The sequence below is a fragment of the Tribolium castaneum genome, chromosome 9 (genome assembly GCF_031307605.1).
Source record: "Tribolium castaneum strain GA2 chromosome 9, icTriCast1.1, whole genome shotgun sequence".
NCBI classification, from domain to species: domain Eukaryota; kingdom Metazoa; phylum Arthropoda; class Insecta; order Coleoptera; family Tenebrionidae; genus Tribolium; species Tribolium castaneum.
Window position 1 is genome coordinate 6,113,960 of NC_087402.1, and position 21,918 is coordinate 6,135,877.

The following is a 21,918-nucleotide window of genomic DNA, read 5'->3' on the forward strand; positions in this document are numbered from 1 at the left end:
ACACGGAACGTTCACTGCAGTGGCGCTCGTGTCCTTTCAGCCCACGTGAATTTCAGCAGTGCGCGAAATATGACTGCGTGAAAAAATCCCAGACTTTCGACGACTGCTCCTCACACACGTCATCCATTATTATGCAAAAAGGGAAAGGTTAAAACGCTTGTTTACTTATCCACTTTATTTATCACACAACTATAAATAACAAAATTGTAGGTAAAACACCTAAACTGGACAGTTTGTGGCACTTGATTTACAAACAAGTTCTACTCGTGAGTCTTGCACTTGAAAGCTTGGAATGAATTAGTTGTTACATAAGGCCTCTTAAGTTAAGCATGCCGGTCACCAATCCTCTCACACGCACAATTAACAATAAATAATTAAAATAAACGACAACTCGTTTCTTTAAGGCATCATAATACTCGTGGAGGGACTAAGATATCGTCCATTGCAAAACAGCGGTGTCTTTGCCTCCTATTGACACTAATCTCGTGTCGTCGTGCAAGAAGTTTACGGCCATTACGTGACTGCTGTGACCCCCGTAAGTGTGACACAACGACTGCAAAAATATCTCTCACATAAAGTAACAACAAATTGAAACTTACCCGAGGCTGCGAGGCCGGATAACTGTATAGCTTCACTTTGCCAAAATCATCAGCACTTGCCAGCAGTTTCCTATCATGACTACGATCACAGAAATTTACATCAGTACCATCAGCATTCTCCGGCCAGATCCCGATGGTACTAAACGTTATGGTACAGTTATTGGTGGCCCAGTCCACGTCCCGCATCACGCCCGTCTGCGGGATCTGCCGACAAGTGGTCGCATTCCCTAAAAAATAACATTTTGAGGCCTCAAAGCAAAATTCAATTATTCAATTATTGAAAGAACATTTTTATGTAAAATTGTACAATTTTTATTCAGAAGCACGATCTTTGGAAATATTTTTCCTAGTTCTTGTTTTGTATAATCTTAATAAAACACTTTTATTTTTATTTTATTTATTTTACTTACAGTAAAGCAGTTCATAATCGCCCGAATTGGTCCGAAGAGTTTGATTATCAGTTGACCAATCGATGTGAGTAACGAAACTCGAATGTCCCTAAAACACACGAATTAAACCACATCCAAACCACTCTAAACCATCTACCATTGCCTTCCCACGGGTTGATTTACAACCCTGATAGCGTGTCAAAAAAATAAACAATTAATTGAACGAACCGAAAAGTACTCACCATACACCGCCCCACCCTGTTGTACTTTTGCCCATCTTCCGACACTTGATAGATATAAATATTGTTATCGCGCGACCCCAACGCAACCATGCTCCCATCAGGCGAACACTGGATCACCTGGATGGGTTCCGCCCCATCCGAGTGACTTTCCAGAATTTCGCGCGTTTGTACATCAAAAACCATCCACCGCCCAGTCACACACCCAACTATAACTGTTGTACCATCGACCGAAAAGGCCAAACTTTGCGCCTGTTCCTAAAAACAACACACATCCAGACTAGTTCTTTTAAAAAAATGGGAACAAACCCCGATATCCTTGCTCCAGAGAATGCTATGCGAGAGCGCATCCCACACTTGCAAAACTTTATCGTAGCCTGAAGTAGCGAACTGCTGGACACTTGGGTGCGACGCAAGAGCCACAAGTTCGTCAGTGTGCCCCAGAATAATTGGCTGGAAGCCCAACTCGACAGTTCCCGTTAAAATGCAGTTTCGGGTCGTGCCCACAATTAACTGCGAGCCGCAGCCTTCGGACACGACTCGGATGCCGCCGAAGTGGCCCTCGATTTGGGTTTCCCCCAGTTTTTGTAAAGTGGGGTCGAAGAGGACGATCCGGCCGTCTTTTCCGCCCCCTGTGACAATGCTCCCGTCTTTTAAGACACAGATTGAGAAGATGGGGCCTTCGTGCACGTTTTTGATGAATTTCCAGATTGTGTTTGTTCCCCTGCCCCAGATTTCCAAATTGCCGCTGGAATCCCCAGTCATTGTCTCCCCCGTTTGGAGGAAGGCCACGCAAGTGACGTATTTGGGTTTGTCGCGCGTTTCGAAGATTCCCATTCGTTTGTAGAGAGTTCCACCGACGTCCAGCGACCAGAACGCGATGTGAGACTTGCCACAAGTCACAATAATGTTACGGTCTAGCGGATGGAATTCAGCGGCAACAATGGTGTCAACTGAACACTGCAATTTGATGAGGTAATGGTTAGAACCAGATTTTTAGGAAATTAAAAACCTTATTTAGGTGGAGAGATTTATTTCTACCAGAAAAAAACTTAAAATTATGTATTACACAAAAAAAGCTATAAAGAAGTTAATTAATTGTTCTAAATTTGCTATTGTAAAGTTAGTTTGTTTTTCCATAAAAATTCATCTCAACCTAGAAAATGAATTCACTGAATGGAAATACATATTAGATCTAAAATCAGGCACCTCTGCATTATCAATATTTTTGCATTCAATTAACTGTTTATTGTACTAAATTTTTATTTTCCGAATTTTTTTGTATAGTTTGCCACTAAGTAATTTTTCCACAACTCCTGGAGTACATTTTATAAAAATATACGCTTTATTCACGAGTTTAATTGCTTCAATAAGTTACAGGTCTACTGTTTATAATTGTGTTATGCTATTTACTAAAATTTCAGAATGAGAAAGTAAGTCATTTTTCAAAGTGGTTTGACTAAAACAATACTGTGTGTTTGCAAGGTCTTGTGAATCATCAGAAGAAGAAAAACACTTATAAATTAAAACTTAACATCCTGAATACAAAAACAGTACAAGAGACTGAAAAGCTAAAACAATTAAAAACTCGTATACAAAAAAAATAGTAAGGAGTAATGTATTAAAAAACTATAGAACTGCAAATTAAGAACATTAAGAAATTAGAAAACTGAAATTATAAGACAGTGAAACAACGAAAAACTGAAATATTTAGGAAATGAATATAAAAATAGGAAATTAGGGAACCAAAAAGATGAAATACTGAAAATAAATTTAAAAATTGTGTGATTGAAACACTAAGAAACTATGAGATTGAAAGATTGGAAACCTGAGAACATAAAATATACGTTTGTTAAAAGTTTAATAACTTGAAAAAGTTATATGGAACACCGGATTTTTTGTTTTTGCTTCTCAAAGATTATTAAATTGTCTAAATATGAACATAAGTCATAAATTACAAAAGCCCAGTTTAATAAATAAAAATATATAAAGATTTCAGAACAAAGTTGGTAAATTTTTGAGTTTTGTGAAGGAATCTTGCAAAATGTTTGAGTTTGAACACAAATTAATTGCGAGAATCAAACTTTATAAAAAAACAAATCGATCCACAATTAATTTTTTTGAACTCAAGCGTATAAAAAACTTGAAATTTTCTTAAAATACAGCGAAATTTCAGATGATTTAGTCGATATTTACAAAATAATTAAACAACAATCTTTTATTCAGTTTTGACGCCTTATGATTGACCTGTTTTACAGTTGGGGGTGGAATATTCTTCCCATATCTAATCACAAACGCGTTAATCGTCAGATAAATAAGTAGGAAGTGATTATTATATTTTTATTGGTCAGTTACTCATTCCTGGGACAAATGAGACACCAGTGAACCGGTTTTAGGGCCGGTCGATGTCGATTCTGCTTAGTTTTTGATTTATTTTTTTCAACGAAAACACTCTTTTAAAAAAAACAGTACACAAAAACAAGAATCCTAGAAAAGTAAAATTGTGTGCTAGGAAACTTTCTTAAAATGCGGTCTAGTAATGATTGTGTGTACCTTCGTTTCCGTGACTTTGTGCCCACTGTCGCCCTTTTGCCACTCCCAGATTGAAATTATATGGTCTGGGGCCTCGTCCACGGCGAGGAGAAGCGACCCACCGTCTGCTTTACTGAACGAGAGACAGCAAACGGACACGTCAAAGTCATTCATTCCAATTACGGCTTGAGTGTGGAGCGAAACGGAGTTCCAGACACGGATATGTGGCTAAAAACTAACATTGAATGTTTTAATTACAAAAAATGGGTTAATTACCCTCGCGTTTTGGCGGTCAGTCCCCGCACATTGTCCCGTAGCCACCAACATTTTATTCGGATGAATGGCCAAGCTTTTAACATCGTCAGTATGCCCCAAATAATGCCTTTGACTCTGCTCCTCCACGTTGTACAAAACGACCACCGCGGCCACAAAATAGACCATTTCCCCGGTTGGCAGATAGTACAAGTTTGAACGACAATCCCGCCCTCGGTACCCATAAACCCAGTCCAGTTTTAATTTTTGTGAAGGTGGTGTTGATACTTTGGTGATTTCGTAGCTGTCGCACAGCTCGGATGGGACGTATAGGATGATGGGACGGCCTCGAAGGTACATTTTGACGGTTTTTTCCTCTTCGTTGAACGTAGCTTCTTTTGTCCTAAATGTAACACAAATGAGTTTTTCGAAGGGAGTACAAGAAAATTTGATACCCTCTCATGGTTTATGAAATTTGAGAACCTTCACCTCTGAAAGTTACACCAAAACTAAAACTTGCGTGTTTTTGACACGAATGGGTGACCATGTATTACCGGAATACCGCATTATAACGCGAAACACTATTGTTGGAAAGCGTTTTTTATCGTTTCGGAAGTGTGTTTATCGCAAATTGTGCACAATCTTTGTTGCATACCTATTTATAGATTGGCGTCACAATATGTGTAAATAAATGAGTGATTTTGCCGCTTTGTACTAAATGGGTTTACCATTTTAGATAATTGTTATCGCAGTTGGTAATTAAAAAGATTCCGGGGAAGCCCAAAATCAACACACACACTCTACAATAATTTTTAATAAAAAGATTTATGTACTTAAATGATGACAATCTTCGCTGAAAAACTGAAGGTAGTAACTTTAAATCCAATCTTTGCGCTAGATTTTATGAAGTCCTACATTACCTACGTATTAGTCACACGCTACAATACAATTTCTGCTCAATTGTAGCGTATAATCTGCATATTTTTCGCCAAGGAATCAATACCACCAGCAACAGTGATTGTGATTGTGATAAGTGTGATAGAGGTCAGAATTGATTTTTCACATAAAATTTTATACAAAAGTATGATAAAGTAAGAATTACAGATACTTAAATGCCTAAATACAAAATATGGTATTTAGTTCTGCGTATTAAGACCAAAAATGAAAAAAGCGAAATAATTTTGGAAAAGTAAAAAATACACAACACAGCAGAATAGGAAACAGTAAAGTTATATATAACAACAAAGATTAATACAATAACAAGTTTAAAAAAAGCTCAAGACGTATTATTTTTTTTTACTTATACGTACTTCAGTAACCTTAAAAAAATTCTTTTGTGGAGACTAAAACAATTAAAAGGTAAAGTAAGATTTCTTACTTAATTACAGCCTCAAACAACAGTATGAATCATCAAATGAGTTTTTTTTTAACAAATAAATACGGAAAGCTCCATTACATCACTCACCTATACAAGGTGAGTTTGCTAAAAATATTTTTTCGCAGACTCACTTTGTATATTTTCGTAAAAAAAATTTATACTACTTAATTAAAGGCGTAATGAGTTACGAGAAGTCTTTATTACAGACAAGTGAATACTATTCTAACGAGCGAAACGAGAAACAAAATAACTCAATTTGTGCAGAGGAGAATAATAAAGGCGCCAAACAGTCTCGATTCCAGGTACTTTTAAATTACTTATTTATTTATATTCAACTAGTTCATAAGCTTTTGGAAAAAAGACAGGAATATTGAGCATCAAATTTTAAATAAGCCGAGAAAAATTGAAGATTAAAATTTTCACAACAAACATGAGACAAAATTTAAACGCTGGGAATAGGATAAAAATACAAGAATATAAAACCAAAAAAAAAAAAAAAAGAATTAAAATTCCCACCAAAAAAATCCGCAAAATCATACCTTTATTTTTAAAGGTTTATGTACTTTAAAGCATGGTTTACAAAAATGGTTGCAGATAGAGATTTTTTTGAAGAAAATTTAATCCTCTACCACTTTGTTCTTCACACTTTCTTGTATCGTGTATAAAACAGCCTAGTACATACATATTTAAGTACATCTGTAGCCTTTACCCAACTATGATTCTTTTGTTTGGTAACTGATATTATTCCCTTATTATTTTTTAAATCGTAAACCATTAAATAATAATTTATTTTACCTGGAAATGGTTTAATTTACCAGAATGGTGAAATAAATAGATATCGTAATATTGTTTTTGGGTAAAATCACAAGACAAAAATATTGCTAAAAAAATCAACCATAAATAATTAGCAACAAATTTACGTAATAAAAAAGGATAATTTAGGCCCAAAGTAATTAGTTTTGATTAAAAAATTAACGTTACGTACTAGCATGTGCAAGAGACGATTCTTGTAGGTAATGATGTAACATTTATTTTTATTTAAATGGCAATTTGCTAATAAGTAAAACATCAAATGAATCTTCCCACAAATCACACTCCCACAACAATTTTTATCAACAATAAGTGTTGTTATTCGGTAGTAAAAAGTGTTAATAAATGTTGGTCATCGCGCTTGTTATTCCCGTCACCCACAACAATAAACAACGGTTAAAAAAAACAAAAACATACCCATGCTTGTAATTTTGTGCGGGATAACTGTTAGCCCTTGTATTGTAAAGGTTTAAAAAAGACTTTGCCGAAAACCTAAAAACAAACAAAAAAAAACGCAAAACAAAAAAAAATCAGCCAAAACCCCCACATCCACGTACTTTGAGTGCATCCCAGAGGGCGAAGTGGCGTTATTCTGGTGAAAATCCCCCGTCGAGCTCCACCTCTTGTGCAGCCCGGTCCCATTTCCCACCGGACTGGGGCTGTTCGAGGGCGGCTTTTTGCTCGCTGGGAGCGGAGTGGCCCTCGGTGATGGTGACGGAACTGGCGAAACACTACTCGAACTGTGACTATCACTGTGCAGACTGCCGGTTGACTGATAATGCACTGCTCTTCTCTGTGGTAAGGAGGAGCCGTAACTCCTGCGGCTCACCTCCAAGGATGTGGTTTTCGCGGCGTAGTTGTGGGAGCGCAAACGGACGACGTCTTTGCTGCCGCCGTTGCGAAGAGGCGACGACACGGCTTGGTGGTTTATTTTCGTGCCTTCTAATTGACTGACGCGACGCAGGGCTTCGGCCAGGGTCGCCTTCAAACACATTAATTCATCGGATTGTTCAAGAACTTTGCGCTCGAGGTCCGCCAGTCTGCCAGCGACCCCACGGCTTTCAGCCTCCAGCATCTCATCTAAAAGAAATGGACAAAAAATGATATCACTAAAATCACGATTCGAACTTACTATAAACTTTGACTAGTTGCATATTGTTCTCTAAAGCCGTTTTGTACAAACTCATTTTTGTGTCTCTGGTGCAAATACGGTGTTGTTATTAAAAACCGCAAAGCGGTCATATTTAGCCAATGTAATGTAAACTAATCATCAGAAATGCGTAATGATATAAAAGGTCGTGATCTGGTTCATATTTGGTGTAAATCTAAATACAATAAAAATAATTGAAATTTTTTCGTCTGTGATGCAACGTTTCAAGGAGACGTGTATTGCTAGTTGCCTACACTCAACGTGAATTTTGCTAAAATAACATTAAAATTATTTATAACAAAATACCACAATGTCAATGGCCCACACGTCCGAATACTCGTCCACACATTTTTGAATTCAGGTTTCAACAATTAAATTTTTCGCTTGGTTTTATTATTTCATAAAAATGTCCGAAAACCTGTTTTTCGCTAAAATTGTGAGTTCATCCATCCTTGAAGATAGCATAACATGTTTCACACATTTTGTTATTAAAGAAAAAATCCACAAAAGTGGATAATCGGCTGAAGCAGAAGAATTATACAGACTGAACCATAAGTAACACACAAAATTCATATCTTCATTATTAGCCATTTTTTTTATGATAACCGACATTTTTGTATACTGTTTTAGAGAGTATACATCTTTATATTACTGGTAATAAAAAATAAAATAAAATAAAATAATAATTTGTTTTTTATATTCTTTATATTAATTTTTTGTAAAATTGGCATAAAAACATTTATTAATATGACCCAATCACAAAAAATTAACAAAAAACAGTCACATCTTTTAAAATAAAGCAAGAACGAAAACATAAACTCCTTTGTGCATATTCTCAATAGTTTTTATAACTTTTTTTAGTTAATTTAATTTTTTTTTATTTTTTGGTTTTATTTTTTTTTATTTTTTTATACTTATCAGAAAGATAAAAAATTGTACTACCTAAACTACGAGTATTCAAAAATGTTATTATGGTGTCAAAATATAGCATTTAAAAATAAAATTTCTGAACAATTAATTTTGTGCGTTACTTTTGGTCCGGTCTCTATTTTAATTGTGTTAGTTATGTATTCTTAAAAATGAAAGTCCAACACAACAAATGTTGTTTATAAAGTAATTACGGACATTTATTTTTTTCTCAACGTCACTTTCATTCATTTACAATCCCTGCTTTACGGCAATTAAATAAAAAAATTCGTTATGAACTCCAAACCGATTCAAAGATCATCGCAATTTCTCACATAAATAACCAAAAATGAGGCTAAATGTCTCATTATAAACAAAACATGCTGTTTGGAGGAATTTATAAGCTGTGAAAAACATACTTAAATTAACGTTAAACTTTTATTATCTTGTTAATCACTTCAGGACAATTTATTACTATAATCCATTTCGTGAAGGGAAGTGATCAAAATAGCGAAATATTTTTCAATCAGTGAATAAGAGTGGATAAATAAGCAGAAAATTATATAATAACACAATCACGCTTTATTTATAGTCAGCCATTTATAACAATCTTCATAAAAACGTAATTGGCGCTCCTTGATATTCATTTGCTTGCTCCTTAGACCATTTGAAGAAAATTTAAACAGTGTCAGCATCATTGAATAATTTTTCCAACCGCAACACGGAAGGGTGCGAGCACTACTTTGAATAATAATTACGATAATGACATCACTCTTATAAAAAAATCCAGATGCCACCAGTTACATAATCACTAAACGATTAAAAGTGAAACTAACGCGAATTAACTTGAACAATACGAGGCCATTGAAAACCATTCCTCTAATTTGTCGTAATTGTTCAACAATTCCAAACATACCTACAATAAAAAGTAATTAAAAGCAATCTAATTTGTGTGTTTCCATGATGGCCCATTTCCGAGATAAGAAAAATACACACAATACGTGCGGTTTAAACTTTTTCCTTTGAGATTTAATTCTTGGGAACTGAGCGGAAATAGTCAACTGTAAATGGCGCAACTTTGTAGCGCAATATAATAATTATAGATAAAAAAATCATGACAGTTAAGATTTTATATTTACGGTAACTGTTATAGCTTAATTTGCATATCGAGGTATTTCTCGAGTAACTGCAAAGTTCGGAGCTACACTTGTGTCCACACCAATGAATATTTTCGTGTAAATTTTTACAATAATTTACAATGGCGTATGTTTGACATTTCCTGGTCATTGACTCCGCTACCAACTTAAAAAATCCGTTTTTCAAAATGACTTACGCCAGGCATTGTACGTGTCGTTAAAATTGGGGCTCTCGACAGCGTCGAGGCTCCGATTGGCCGAGTCTTCGGATTTGGACAAGTCATCGGCACTGAAGTCCCCATCAGTCATTTTCCTTCATTCACTTTTACTTTGTAGCAAATTGGCATAATTAATCGCGCCCATTTGTGACAAATGGATTTGGTGCGAGCACATTCCGTTGCAAATAGTTTAATTGGTCGTTTAGCCACCTTTCACATTAATTACCGCCAGGAATGGACAAAACAGTGGTTTTCTCGGTGACAGTCGCACAGTACACTGTATGTAAACACACCGAATTGATCCGAAGCTCGGGCGCCGCTTTAATGAGATGAAAATCAATAAAAGCTCTCGCTGTGTCAGAGACTTCCTTGCCCAAGTTATAATTTCTTTGTGTGTAAAAATGATGCAAGGGGGCTTTTTGTTTGATCTGCGGAAGGCCGAGCTATGAGCCATGAATCCGGTGCTGGAAAAAGCGATTGTGTGCCTACGCCACTATCGATCAATTCTTGCTACTGAAAAATGAATAGGAGAAATGCAAGGACGGCGAAGGATACAAACACTGACCCGATCTACATACGAAAGTTATTAGCACCCACTTGAGGAAAATTCAGCGATTGTTAATGCAAATAAAACATCCGGACTTGGTTAATTAATTTAGCGGCTGTGAGAATTTCGTTCTTTTTCTGCGCATTATCATAATTACGGTTTGTGTCACTTATTAGAGGCATGAAAGTGTTAACGCCGATGGAACAAACACACTTTTGCATTTATCTAATAAAATCGTCAAGGAACGAGAAAGTCAAGACAAATCTACATAATTATAAAATTTCGCTTATTATGTAATTAACGGCACCTTGCAATTAGATACACAATTCCAAATACGTCCGAAATGTCACTCTCAACTTACCCACTTTCAATTAACAACTATTTCACTAATTAATGGCTCAACTAATTGCAGAAGTGGAACAAAACGAATCTAAAGACTTTTGTAGGTGTGGATGGCTTTCTTTAATATTTACCAACTTTTTTAAAACTGTAAACATTGCGAGATTTTACGTAACCACTTGGTAAGTATCTAATTGTAAAAGTAAAAAGTCAGTCGTTGCTGTACTGTTTCGTTTATTTAAAAAATAAGACACCAGACAATGGAGACCAAATATTCGTTGTAAAAAAATAAAGCGTGTGAAAATAAGCATGGAAAACAATAATATTATGGAGATGTATCGCATTGTTGTTGATAAAAAAATAAATCAACTCGTTCTCATTTTCTGTCTGAGTAACTTTATTAAAATGAAAATTCGTTCTAAAACTCCTCAAAACAGAATTCAGTTAATTTTTAAACTTAAGTTTGTGTTAACTTCGTATTTCAATAAACCTTGAAGTCCAAGTGGACAAAGAAGAATTTTTCACGTGTGGGTTTAACAACAATGAAGTAAAACTGAATTTTGGAAAAAATACGTTTATTTGATTGCACAACAATGTAAATACAGTGTTTACAAAGCAAATAAAAGGTCTGAAAATAGATTTATTCAAATTTACTTAAAGTTCTAAAAATCAATACTGAACAAGGATTATTAAAACCTTTTGTTTATTTTTAAGAATATCAGGACAAAACAATGGTCAAAGTGAAACATACAAAGTGTTTGGTTTTCGAGCTCCACCATGGGAATCTCAGTTATTATCAGAGATACGAGATCGGTTAAATAAGGCAAAAGTTGCGATTGTAATTTGTAGTTTTTTTTATTTTTTTAACACAAACCAGAAGAACTAGACGTTTTTAACTTCAGACACTTTTCTACAAGGCATTTAAATCTGTCATCCAAGAACGTCCAAGGCGTTCTTGATGTCAGAGTTACAACTCTCAACTTTGGTTTTTCTTATGGAAGCCCCGTTTACTTTATGTATTTTTCAAAAGCGTTTTTATTCCTGATTATAACGATGTATCACATGATATGATCGAATGCTGATGCTGATCAAAATTGAGAAAAAAGCATTTTTGCGAAGAGTGCTTTGGAAAAAACGTCAATAATTTTGTTTTTAAACATACTAGATTTTAGAGGTTTACCTAACTGAATTTGGTTCTGGAAGGTCCCCATTTCCTCCAAGCTTACTTATTAAAAACTAAACGACATGATAAGTTAGAATTTTATTATTCGCAAAACAAAACAAGACAAAGTTAAAATAAAAATTCTGTTCACATATTTATTAGAACTGTCAAAATTTACATTTTTGACGTTTTTTCCAAAGCACTCTTTGCAAAAATACATTTTAAAAATACAAGTATCAAATATGGCGTCCATAAGTAAAACTAAAGTTGACATCAAGAACGCCTTGGAAAAGATAATGACAGCTTTAGATTTGTTGTAAAAAAGTGCCTGAAGAATGTCTGAAAAATGTCTAGTTCTTTTAATTTTCGCTTAAAAAAATGAACACCAAAATTACAAAATTTTGATTTTTCTAGACAATTCAAAAACTGAAAATAACTCATCAAATTCTCTTTAAGGTAATTGTTCAGCATAAAAATGCGCAACTTTACCCTAACTGTATGCCTGTATCTTTTATAATAACTGGGATCCCCATGGTGGAGCTCGAAAAACGGACACCCAGGATACAGAATGATAAGAATTACTGAAGCACTTGTATGAAAATAATCACAAATACGTAAACAGTAACAAGGTTGTGGTTTACTTTTTTACTCTTTTTTATGTATAAACTACTAAATAACAATAATAACGTTCAAAGTACAAAGTAAGCCTATTTTAATTAAGCTTCTTTCTCTTTTTCTTTAATTAGTTAAAATTACAAGTTTTGTAAATTCTTTAAAAAAATCATTTTTCTGTTATCTGTAAACATAACAATGGTGTGTTATTTTATCATTTTTAATGATTCTACACCCCGTTAATACTGAAATACAAACAAACAATTAAACTGTGCACATACCTACCGGATTTTTAAATTGGGTAACAAAGTAATTACACGGTACATGAGAAAACAACATACGACCACAAATCAAACACTGCTGTGCCAATAAATTCGCTTAACAATACTTCATTACGAATATCTCCAGCCACGTTAATATGCGCTCCAACAATCGCCAATTATTTCGATAAGTTTGAAACTGGAATAATGTGATACTTTTATGTGCAAATATTTATTCAAACGGTGACACTTGTATTAAAAAGTCAAGGTATAACACTATCACGCAAACCCATCAAATAGGTACTAGGTCATGAGTGTCAAATAAGGCCGAACTCTTTTCACCACTATCTCTGAATACTAATAGTTTATAACAATATCACGTACCAAAAATAACCCTTCCGCTTTGATAAAAATCTCTTTTGTAAGATGTTTTCCGGAAGATTCGTGCCGAACAAACATTAATTTTCATAAAAACGTGTACTTGGATGCGAAATTGGGTTAAGTAATGGTTTTTTTTCGATTGGATGTAATTTTCCCCGTTTACTTTGTAACACTTAAATTAATTGCAACGGTGCTTTGATACCTTATCAAGTCCGCGATTTACAAACAGAGAAATCACTGTCAAGATTTCAATATTTGTCTATAATTAAAAACTGATTAAACATCGCTACCTAATCGTATAATTAAATTACCAAAGAATTTTATTTTTAACTATGCTTGTTTATTACGTCAGGCAAGCCTGTATTTGTCTAGAAAATTAATGAGCAAATATTTCTTATGACCTTTACATACCTTTCAGGTATTATTAACAATAGGTTTCTTGTCAGAGGCGACTTGTAAGAAATAAGTCTAAACGGTGGTGCTTTATTTTTGTATCCATGATGAACAGAACACGCTATTTTAATTAAAAATAACCATTCTGTGAATATCGACAGATAACTGAAGTTAATACGGTACAAAATTACTGAAACGAGTTTGCAAATTCCTGCTGTTGCAGGAATTCATATCAGTCAGTACAATTCCAAACACTTTCTATTATGTCAGGATTTGATCGCTATTATGCAAATTTTTAGGAAAACAAGCCGCTTATGTCACTCTTCCTACGTGTTCAGGATTTCGTGTGCAATTTAACAGGTTTAACCTTGACTGTAAGCATCTTCGATTATGAAAAACGCACACACGAATAAATTTGCATGCATTTAGAAAAACCTACGTAAAACTTCTGGATTAATTTTTAGGTTCATTGCTTGGCTGTGGGTGGTGTCAACATTGCACTAATAACAGTTTTTTTCTCCTACTTACGATTTTCCACTGAAGACTCCATGGAGTCGCCGTTTAGATGCATTGTCTTCGTTTTTGAAGTCACTGTATCTCATAGACGATAAGCATCGTTTGACAAACCTGCAAAAGAAACTTTTCCTCAGTTAACTTCGTACAGGTCGTTAAGTTTTGATGGCAAATTACGTACAAAACTAGCAGTTTTCTGCCGACTGGTGCCTGGTGTAATTAGATAATTTTAATCACTAAGAGGAGGCATTATGATAATTAGAAAGACTTACGATTATCATTCGGCAAGATAATCGCTCGCATAAACTTTCTTGTTTGTGCAATTCAAGCTAAAATGTTACTTTAGGAAAGGTAAAGCCATTTTTCGACTTATATATTTGAGAAACTAGCACAGAATCTTAGTCAAGTTCAATACTAAACGTCAGGTTGTTGAAAAAATTAGATCAGATGCCGATAAAGCTCCTTATCAGTGACAACACAATAGATATTAACTCGCCGTGAATCGATTATTATCAGTAAGTTAAAAATAGATATTACCTTAAAAACTTCACAAGTTATAAAGATGATGAAGACTTATTTTATTTTATTTTAATAAGTTTATAAACACAAACACAAATAAATAAAAAGTACAAGTATTTCCAATGAGAAAGCAAAGCCTTGAATACGAATAAAACCCATAACATGTATAAATACGCACACTTATTTATTTTGACCGAATTGATAAATTTAATTGTTTCATTTTATTAAGAAATTTCTACTTTGGTATTCATTAACCTCCCTTAACGGACACCTCTTCACAACGGACATTTTTGTACGGACGTAACAAAATCTATACTGAATTATCCACCTCCCATTAGCGGACACCTCTCCACAACGGACAATCGGTGTCCGCTGTTGAGAGGTTTTATTGTAATTTACAAAAAATCTGAAATTGTTTGATTTTATGGAGGTGCTAAAAAGATAGGAGTTTTAAAAAAATCTTTGTGCATACAGTCGATTAAAGTGTGTGCTAGAATCGACACTGAAACAACTTTTCATTCATCAAGTTGTACAATCGCCTTCACTGCAACCTCATTGTCTAGAAATTGCAAACAAAATCAACAAGTATCTGAAATGAATACGGAGATCTCTATTACAGAGAAACGTTTCATCAATATTCATCGAAAATATAAAAGTGCAAAAAATCGATTCACTCTCTCGATAAACAAACAAGCTGGAGCATATCAGGTGTTATAACAGGAATATGAAATGAGGAAACACATTTTGAATTTAAAAAATTGACTGGTTTTCGTAGTTCCTTGAACGAATAATTCAACTTTCGGTAAATCAAGACGAAAGAATGATTTATTTAATGACTTCCTCGTTTCTTTGTTTCTTCATAAGCAAAATTGTGAGAACGTCGTGTAATTAAAACAATTAAGTTCAAACTTATCAAATCATAGGTGTAAGCAGAGGAGCTGAAAAAAGCGTCTGATGTTTTGTTCGAAGATAAATGAACCATTCAAAATGAAGTCGGCGTTTTTGCGGTTAAAAATAGAGCCATTAAGTTGCAAAAAAGCCGAAAATTAATGTGTGAGCATTCCGGTGTACAATTTGAACTTTAGAACAAGAAGCGAAGCTTTAAACACCAATTACATGCAAAAACACTGTGGTTTCATTCACTGAAAATAAAAGTGAACACACTGAACACAGTTTGGAGTCACTTCCTGTCTAACCGTCCACCACCTGCCTTCGTTTCCTGTGAGGGTGAAAAAGCGTTGGAGGGTGGGTTTGGTCGCAGTCAAGGTTAATAAAATTATTAATATTTGGGTCAAGCATTCCGTGTTGTCCTTTTGCGGACTTAAAAGGTATTGCAAAGTTGCATGAGTCATCCAGATCAACAAATAGCAGGCCATTGTCTTCTGGTTTCAACGAGCAAAACCGCACACTGTTGTATTTCAGTCATTCCGTCTGCAATTCTTTGTACGAAATTAAAAAGAAAAATTCATCCATGACGTTCAAGGCTTATTATCCAATCAAGCGTTGATGGTTCAATAATACGCCACAAGAAAAATCCGTTCCCACGACATACTGAAAGCCACGTAAAACGGGAAAGTTGAAACTGCATTGTCTCTAATCGCAGTGCCATGTTTTCCTATCGATCGCTAAATAATCGATTTTCACTCACGGAGGAAAGCAGATGCCGAAGAAGTGCTGCGAACGGATGTGGCGTCCCTTTGTTCGCTTTATGGGAAGATGACCATGAAGGAAATGGATGCCATATCAGCACTTTCCCATTATTTCGTTAGACAATAGATGCGGCCTCTATGAATTACAAATGTGAAGTAATTAGGATCAATGGACCACAGGCGTTTCCGGGTGAAGCAGTACCAGCAGGATCTTCCAATACCGAAACCTTTGACCTCAGCGCAGAACTGGAAATTCCACTAATGCTCCGGATTAAAAGTATCAAAATTCCGCCGTTATCGCGCATCGGAATATTGGACATCTGGTGAGAAATCCAGGACAGACACATTACACAAAAATTCAGCCTTGAATCCGACAAATTCGTCAGAAAATTGTTGGCCCGTATATGGGAGTGAAATTTGAAATTCCTCACGAAAAATACGACCAAAGTACCAAACAATTAACGTGAAAAAATGTAACTGTTTGGATTTTCTCGTTAGTTATGCCAACCACAACATTAAAAAAAAACAGTAGATTTAATAAAATAATGACAAATAACCACTTGGGAAAATCAGCTGAGTAATTCCGTTTCACTTATTTTCCAAGTTGAACGAAGGAAAAACGATTACCTAGTTATCTGTTTTATCTCGAAAACTGGTCATGTATTACAACATTTCGTTATTGTATTAATTATAACTATTCTTAACTGAAAAATGTTTATGTGCATATTTCATTCGAATTTTTTTTCCAAATTATTTATACATCATTCTCTGTTTTACTGAATAATTTTGTATAACTACCTAAAATAAATTAAAGGGATAGCAGACAGTACCACTTTGTTAATTTCAGTGGTACCATTTAAAAACTTGGATTAAAATTTTACTTGCAAAGGAATACGCAATTATTTCACGAATTTTTTTCTGAAATGACCGAAAAATTATCAAAAACGCTTTTATTTCGCCAATTTTGTTATTAATAAGTCAAAAAATCACGATATTATGTGGAAATTTGTGTAATTTTTAGCATGATTTTTAAGCACGTTTTTGAAAATCAGTCACTAACAAATTATGTCAAAAGTCACACGATTTTTTTCTTTTTCAAGAGTTTAAGATGTTTTCAGCTAGTAATACAATTATAACAATTATTTCTGAAAAGGACTAAGTAACATTTTTGTTACCTATTTATGGTCCTTTTCTGAAATAAACGATTCATCAGATTTAGCCATAATTTTGACCCTTTTCAGGGGAGTATTTAAACACGTTTTTGATATGAAAACTTTTTTTCGCAAGATTACACAAAAGCGTACTAAAACATTACTAAATTAATTACAAATTTTTCTTAGGTACTTTTTTATTTCTTTAGAGTTGAGAAAGTTTTTCAGTGAAATTATTTCAAGAAATTTCCCAAAAACTAAGAGATAAGTTAACAAATGGATTAAAAATTAAAAATTAAAGACACGATCGTGAGAATTTTTTAGAGGGAAGACAAGTATTATTTCAAAAAAATTTTTTTCATGTCCGAATACCAATTTTGTAATAATAATAATTAGTAATACGTTAACGAAATTAATTAAGAATTAATTACAATACGCTGTCGTTAAAAATCACTTAAAAATTAAATTATATTTACTGTGGCTTTTATTTCTTTGTCATTTGATTTTTTGGCAATTTGATTTTTAATACTTTAAGATTTCCAAACCAAAAGGTTGATTTTTTATTTAGAAAAACTATGCGTTTAAAAGTCAGAGTAGAAATTACAAAGCTATTAGTAAGTATATTGGGAAAAACATCAGTAAAATCAAACTCAATAATTTGTTGAAGTAAATATTTTAGATCCATTATCCAAATGTTTAAACGAAGCAAATTCATTGCAAAATTTAAATGCATTTATCGTAGATCCTGTACTGTCTTGTATGTAAAAATAGTAATATAGCGGCGGTCAGCTCGATTTGCGTGTGCGTCATCAATTTCATTTTTTCATTACCAACACAAAGCTATAAAAAATTATCAAAAACAATGCAAATTTAAACAGCTAACGGGTATCTAAGGGTGGTATCCTTGAACATGAATTTACATGTGCACTTCGACAACACCGTCAAGTGTCACGAATTTGTCAAACTGACATTGAGAGTAAATTATAGACGTCGTCGCATGGTTGTCGAAAGTGTTATCGGTGTTAATCGCAAGTATTTTCTGTTCGTTTATTGTGTTTTGTGATTTGCGTTTCGTTAGGTTTTTGATTCTGCGTTTATTAGTTCTTGTTTTGTGAATCTGTATTTTTTGTAACAACTCATAATTTAAACACTTCGTAACCTCAAAAAATATTTGATAGTTTGTCACCGCTCTGCCCCTGCTATGTAAACGTAGTGACAGAAATGTCAGATGACGCACACGCAAATGGAGCTGAGCGCTACCATAGTAATAGTAATAGTAATAGTAATAGTAATAGTAATAGTAATAGTAATAGTAATAGTAATAGTAATAGTAATAGTAATAGTAATAGTAATAGTAATAGTAATAGTAATAGTAATAGTAATAGTAATAGTAATAGTAATAGTAATAGTAATAGTAATAGTAATAGTAATAGTAATAGTAATAGTAATAGTAATAGTAATAGTAATAGTAATAGTAATAGTAATAGTAATAGTAATAGTAATAGTAATAGTAATAGTAATAGTAATAGTAATAGTAATAGTAATAGTAATAGTAATAGTAATAGTAATAGTAATAGTAATAGTAATAGTAATAAAACAATCAGCAAACTATATAAACTACATTGAATAAGAACTTTCCTGCAGCAAGTTTTCGAATTTAGTCAGCGTTTTCTTCCAAGGAAAGAATTTTTTAATTTGTTTTGGTCATATGGACACAAAGAGAATAGTCTTTTGGAGCCATAAGATTTTTTATTCCCTCAAATAATAATTCGAAATACCTAAGTTTTCCTTCGATTTAACTACAGCATTAATGGTAACTTGGTTGTGAATGGGAATTGAAGTTCAAATTTGCTGTCAATTTTCCAACTTAATGAAGTGTTCGCTTTTACCGTTTCGGCAAAACAAAACTTAATCAAATCGAGTGATTCCGTAGAACTGCACGGTAAATTATGCAATTTCCACATAAAATTACAGTCATATGTGACCTCCATATGGGTCGATTGACCATCAGCGATGATAACCAGATCATGGACACTTAACCCATCTGTTCGCAAAATTCGTCACAAAACAGTTCGATTGAACTTTTAGAAACTTAGAAAGGTAACATGATATTGTCATTTTGCCACGGGTGGTCATCAACATTCACTCGCCTTTCTTCTAGGATTATCATCGAGCCAAACAAGCGCATTGAAAGGAAACGCTGCCGAAATGTGGTACTAATACCATACGGCATCCGAGTGCTTTTGTTGGGTCACATCCGTAAGAACAAACTAGTGATGGTATGCATACTGATCCACCTGTATTGACCGTAAAGCCAATGAACTGTGTGATTGCTGCGGTACCATCTGACAATCGCACGTTGAACACCGTTTATATCCTCGTATAACTATCGGATATTTATGTTTTATGGACTGGGAATGGACGTCGACAATAAAGACTAGCTGATGGATCTGCTGAGCGAAGCCAGACAATGGAGCGGATTTTATTTATTCAAACGACAGGTGAAAAATTCAAAAAACAGCAAGGTTACACTTGACAACGTTACAAGCCTTATCAGCTGCTCAAGGTCTCCCACTGTTATTGTTTATAATCTAAATTATTAACCAGTGCGCTTCACGTTCCAGTTTAAACAGCCTCCACCAATTTTTTCGGTTTTGGAAAGTTCGTAAACGGCGTTTTAAAATTTAACTTGTAAAACAAGTAGAAAGCGAAATATTGGCAGAATTATTCAAATCAAGATGCGTTGCGACTATAATTAATCGGCGTTTTTTACCAAAACCGAACCCACAAACGAAGTCGTGCGAATTATTTGGTTGAACATCGCGGAAACAGAATCCTCTTATTATTCATTATGTAAGTGGTGATTTACGGAGTTTTAACACGATAATAGCCAGTTTAATAGAAACAAACAAAAAATTTCAGCGTGGGTGAATGATTGGCGCTATCGCCGGCAGATCGCATAACAATAGAGATACCTATTTATGGGCCATATTTGGGCAAAAGCCATTTCGCATTATAATAGAAAATTATGTAATTTTTGTAGCAATTAACTTTCCTAATTCATTTTATCCCAGCTGATTAGTTCAATTAAGAAGTAATTGTTGGACAAGTTGTTATCAATGAATGAGGAATTTTGGACCAGTGCCCGAAAGACACACGTGGCTCATTAGGCTAATTGTTCAAAGGTACAAGACCCCAAAATGCCAGAATTGTAATAATTACAAGTAAGTGTAAGTAACTAAGCGCGACTGGTCATTATCACGTGCGCTTGTAATTTTTAGCTTGAAAGTAAATCTGCCACAATCACAAAAAATTGTATATTATACAAAAACTGATTAATTAGTTTAATAAATAATATTACCCAGATTTCTCCGATAAATTAATCTCCAGATAAGAGATTTAGTCGAGAAAACACGATTCACTGAGACAAAAACTCTGATAACCGGCGAACTCACTCGGCATTCACAACACAAAACTAAACTTGCTGGCTGGGGTCCCCACAGCACGGTCTAAAGTCAGGTGAATGTGTCTCCCACTACCATATTTACCTGGACACCTATCTCTATCTAACGCACTTATAGATGAAGATTGGCTTTGAGAAGAATGCAAGAAGGTATTTGCATACTTTTGACTTCGTGCAACTCGACGCGACGGGATAACGAATCAAATAAGAAAGTTTTTGCTATTTTATGCATCCGTTAATTTTTTCGGGACGGAATGGCGGATGAGCGCCCAAAATGGGCCGAAGAAGGTGGTGTAGTTTTGAGATAATTGGGTCCGAGCGTAGGTTTTATATTTATGCGAAATGGACCTAGATGGTTGTAGCAATTCCATTAAATAAATAATGTTGTAATGATCAGTGTAACATTTTATTGACATTATTACGGTAAACAAATTTAGTAATTGATGTTACGACACTATTTTATATCTTTACTTCGACTTTCTTTGTGAAATTTTTAAGCGTATTGGACAGTTTTTTTTTTGGATATAATGCAGGAAATGAGAGTTTGTAAAAGGACGAAGCTATTGAATCTGATTGAGATTTTGTAGGCCCATTACAAGGTCAGGATATAAAATATGGAAACGGCATTATTGAAGCTAAAGCATTGATTCAAGCCAGAGTAAAGTTACAAAAGTTCAGGCCGTTTTTAAAACGAAGCGAGGACATAATTCACATCAAACAGCAGTCAAAATATTTTTTTTCAACAACATGAAGGGAACTAACAATTTTTATAAGTGTTCAATGTAATTCAATGAAAATAAGTAGTGACTTTTGGTTTTTAATTAAAATTAAAGCGTTTTTCTTCAAGAGTGGATTGTTGGTTGCAGCCATTCTACGCGAAAAAACATTTTCTTCGCAAACTTTGAAAATTTATTACAATATTCAAAATAGTCCCCGAAGAGTGAATCAGTTATTACCGGAAAGAAGGAAAATAGTGAAAATAATGAATAAAAATTTTGCAAAATGCTTTTACAGAAAAGTTGTTGTACTTGTGCTTGTACACGCCCTTTATAAACGATCAAACACCCTTTTTAATGTAAATGTTTGACACGAAAAGTTTATTTTTGCCCAATAGACATTTCAATAAATCACACTAAAGTTTATGTCGTTGACTCAAGGAAGATTTGTCTACCCTTAAACCTACTCAATAATAATTAATAACGCTCTAAAAGAGCAGAAACGGACACAAAATTCATAAAAGTAAAAATTTTTACATTTTCAAACTACAAACAGTAGCCAACGCAGAAACCATATGAAGGTAGGTGCATCTTATTTAACGCC

The 21,918-nt window shown here is 34.2% G+C and overlaps 1 protein-coding gene and 2 long non-coding RNA genes across 13 annotated transcripts; 2 read left to right on the forward strand and 1 right to left on the reverse strand.

The window, feature by feature from the left end:
* Positions 1-9: 9 nt before the first annotated feature.
* On the forward strand, positions 10-988 carry LOC135267186 (uncharacterized). Its single transcript, XR_010335542.1, has 2 exons — positions 10-147; positions 211-988. It is a non-coding gene; the product is annotated as an uncharacterized LOC135267186 (long non-coding RNA).
* On the reverse strand, positions 158-20,796 carry LOC664416 (echinoderm microtubule-associated protein-like 2). 9 transcript variants are annotated; one of them, XM_015979331.2, is made up of 13 exons: positions 14,089-14,211; positions 13,998-14,026; positions 13,832-13,930; positions 6,757-7,279; positions 6,617-6,691; positions 4,036-4,414; positions 3,781-3,987; positions 1,537-2,187; positions 1,231-1,485; positions 1,146-1,175; positions 1,010-1,097; positions 600-826; positions 158-553 (listed from the first exon to the last, which is right to left on the reverse strand). In XM_015979331.2, exons 3-13 carry the CDS (start codon positions 13,872-13,874, stop codon positions 428-430), a joined length of 2,604 nt encoding a protein of 867 aa, XP_015834817.1. In that variant the 5' UTR covers positions 13,875-13,930; positions 13,998-14,026; positions 14,089-14,211; the 3' UTR covers positions 158-427. The 9 variants fall into 9 exon arrangements, with proteins under 9 accessions (XP_015834817.1, XP_015834815.1, XP_015834814.1 ...); XM_015979329.2 differs by lacking the exons at positions 13,998-14,026; positions 14,089-14,211 and adding an exon at positions 20,497-20,796 and having other exon boundaries at positions 13,832-13,942; XM_015979328.2 differs by lacking the exons at positions 13,998-14,026; positions 14,089-14,211 and adding an exon at positions 20,497-20,795.
* On the forward strand, positions 18,733-20,991 carry LOC135267185 (uncharacterized). 3 transcript variants are annotated; one of them, XR_010335540.1, is made up of 5 exons: positions 18,734-19,235; positions 19,297-19,701; positions 19,760-19,988; positions 20,038-20,359; positions 20,417-20,991. It is a non-coding gene; the product is annotated as an uncharacterized LOC135267185 (long non-coding RNA). The 3 variants fall into 3 exon arrangements; XR_010335539.1 differs by having other exon boundaries at positions 18,733-19,235; positions 19,297-19,988; XR_010335541.1 differs by having other exon boundaries at positions 18,733-19,235; positions 19,297-19,988; positions 20,058-20,359.
* The last annotated feature ends 927 nt before the right edge of the window (positions 20,992-21,918 follow it).

Coding starts and splice junctions, on each gene's coding strand:
- LOC664416 (XM_015979326.2), bottom strand. CDS start 9,700: ATGACTGATGGGGACTTCAGTGCCGATGACTTGTCCAAATCCGAAGAC. Junction 7,280..9,588: donor CGACACGTACAATGCCTGGC/GTAAGTCATTTT, acceptor CATTTCTTTTAG/ATGAGATGCTGGAGGCTGAA. Junction 1,098..1,145: donor CAACCCGTGGGAAGGCAATG/GTAGATGGTTTA, acceptor CGTGTGTTTTAG/GGACATTCGAGTTTCGTTAC.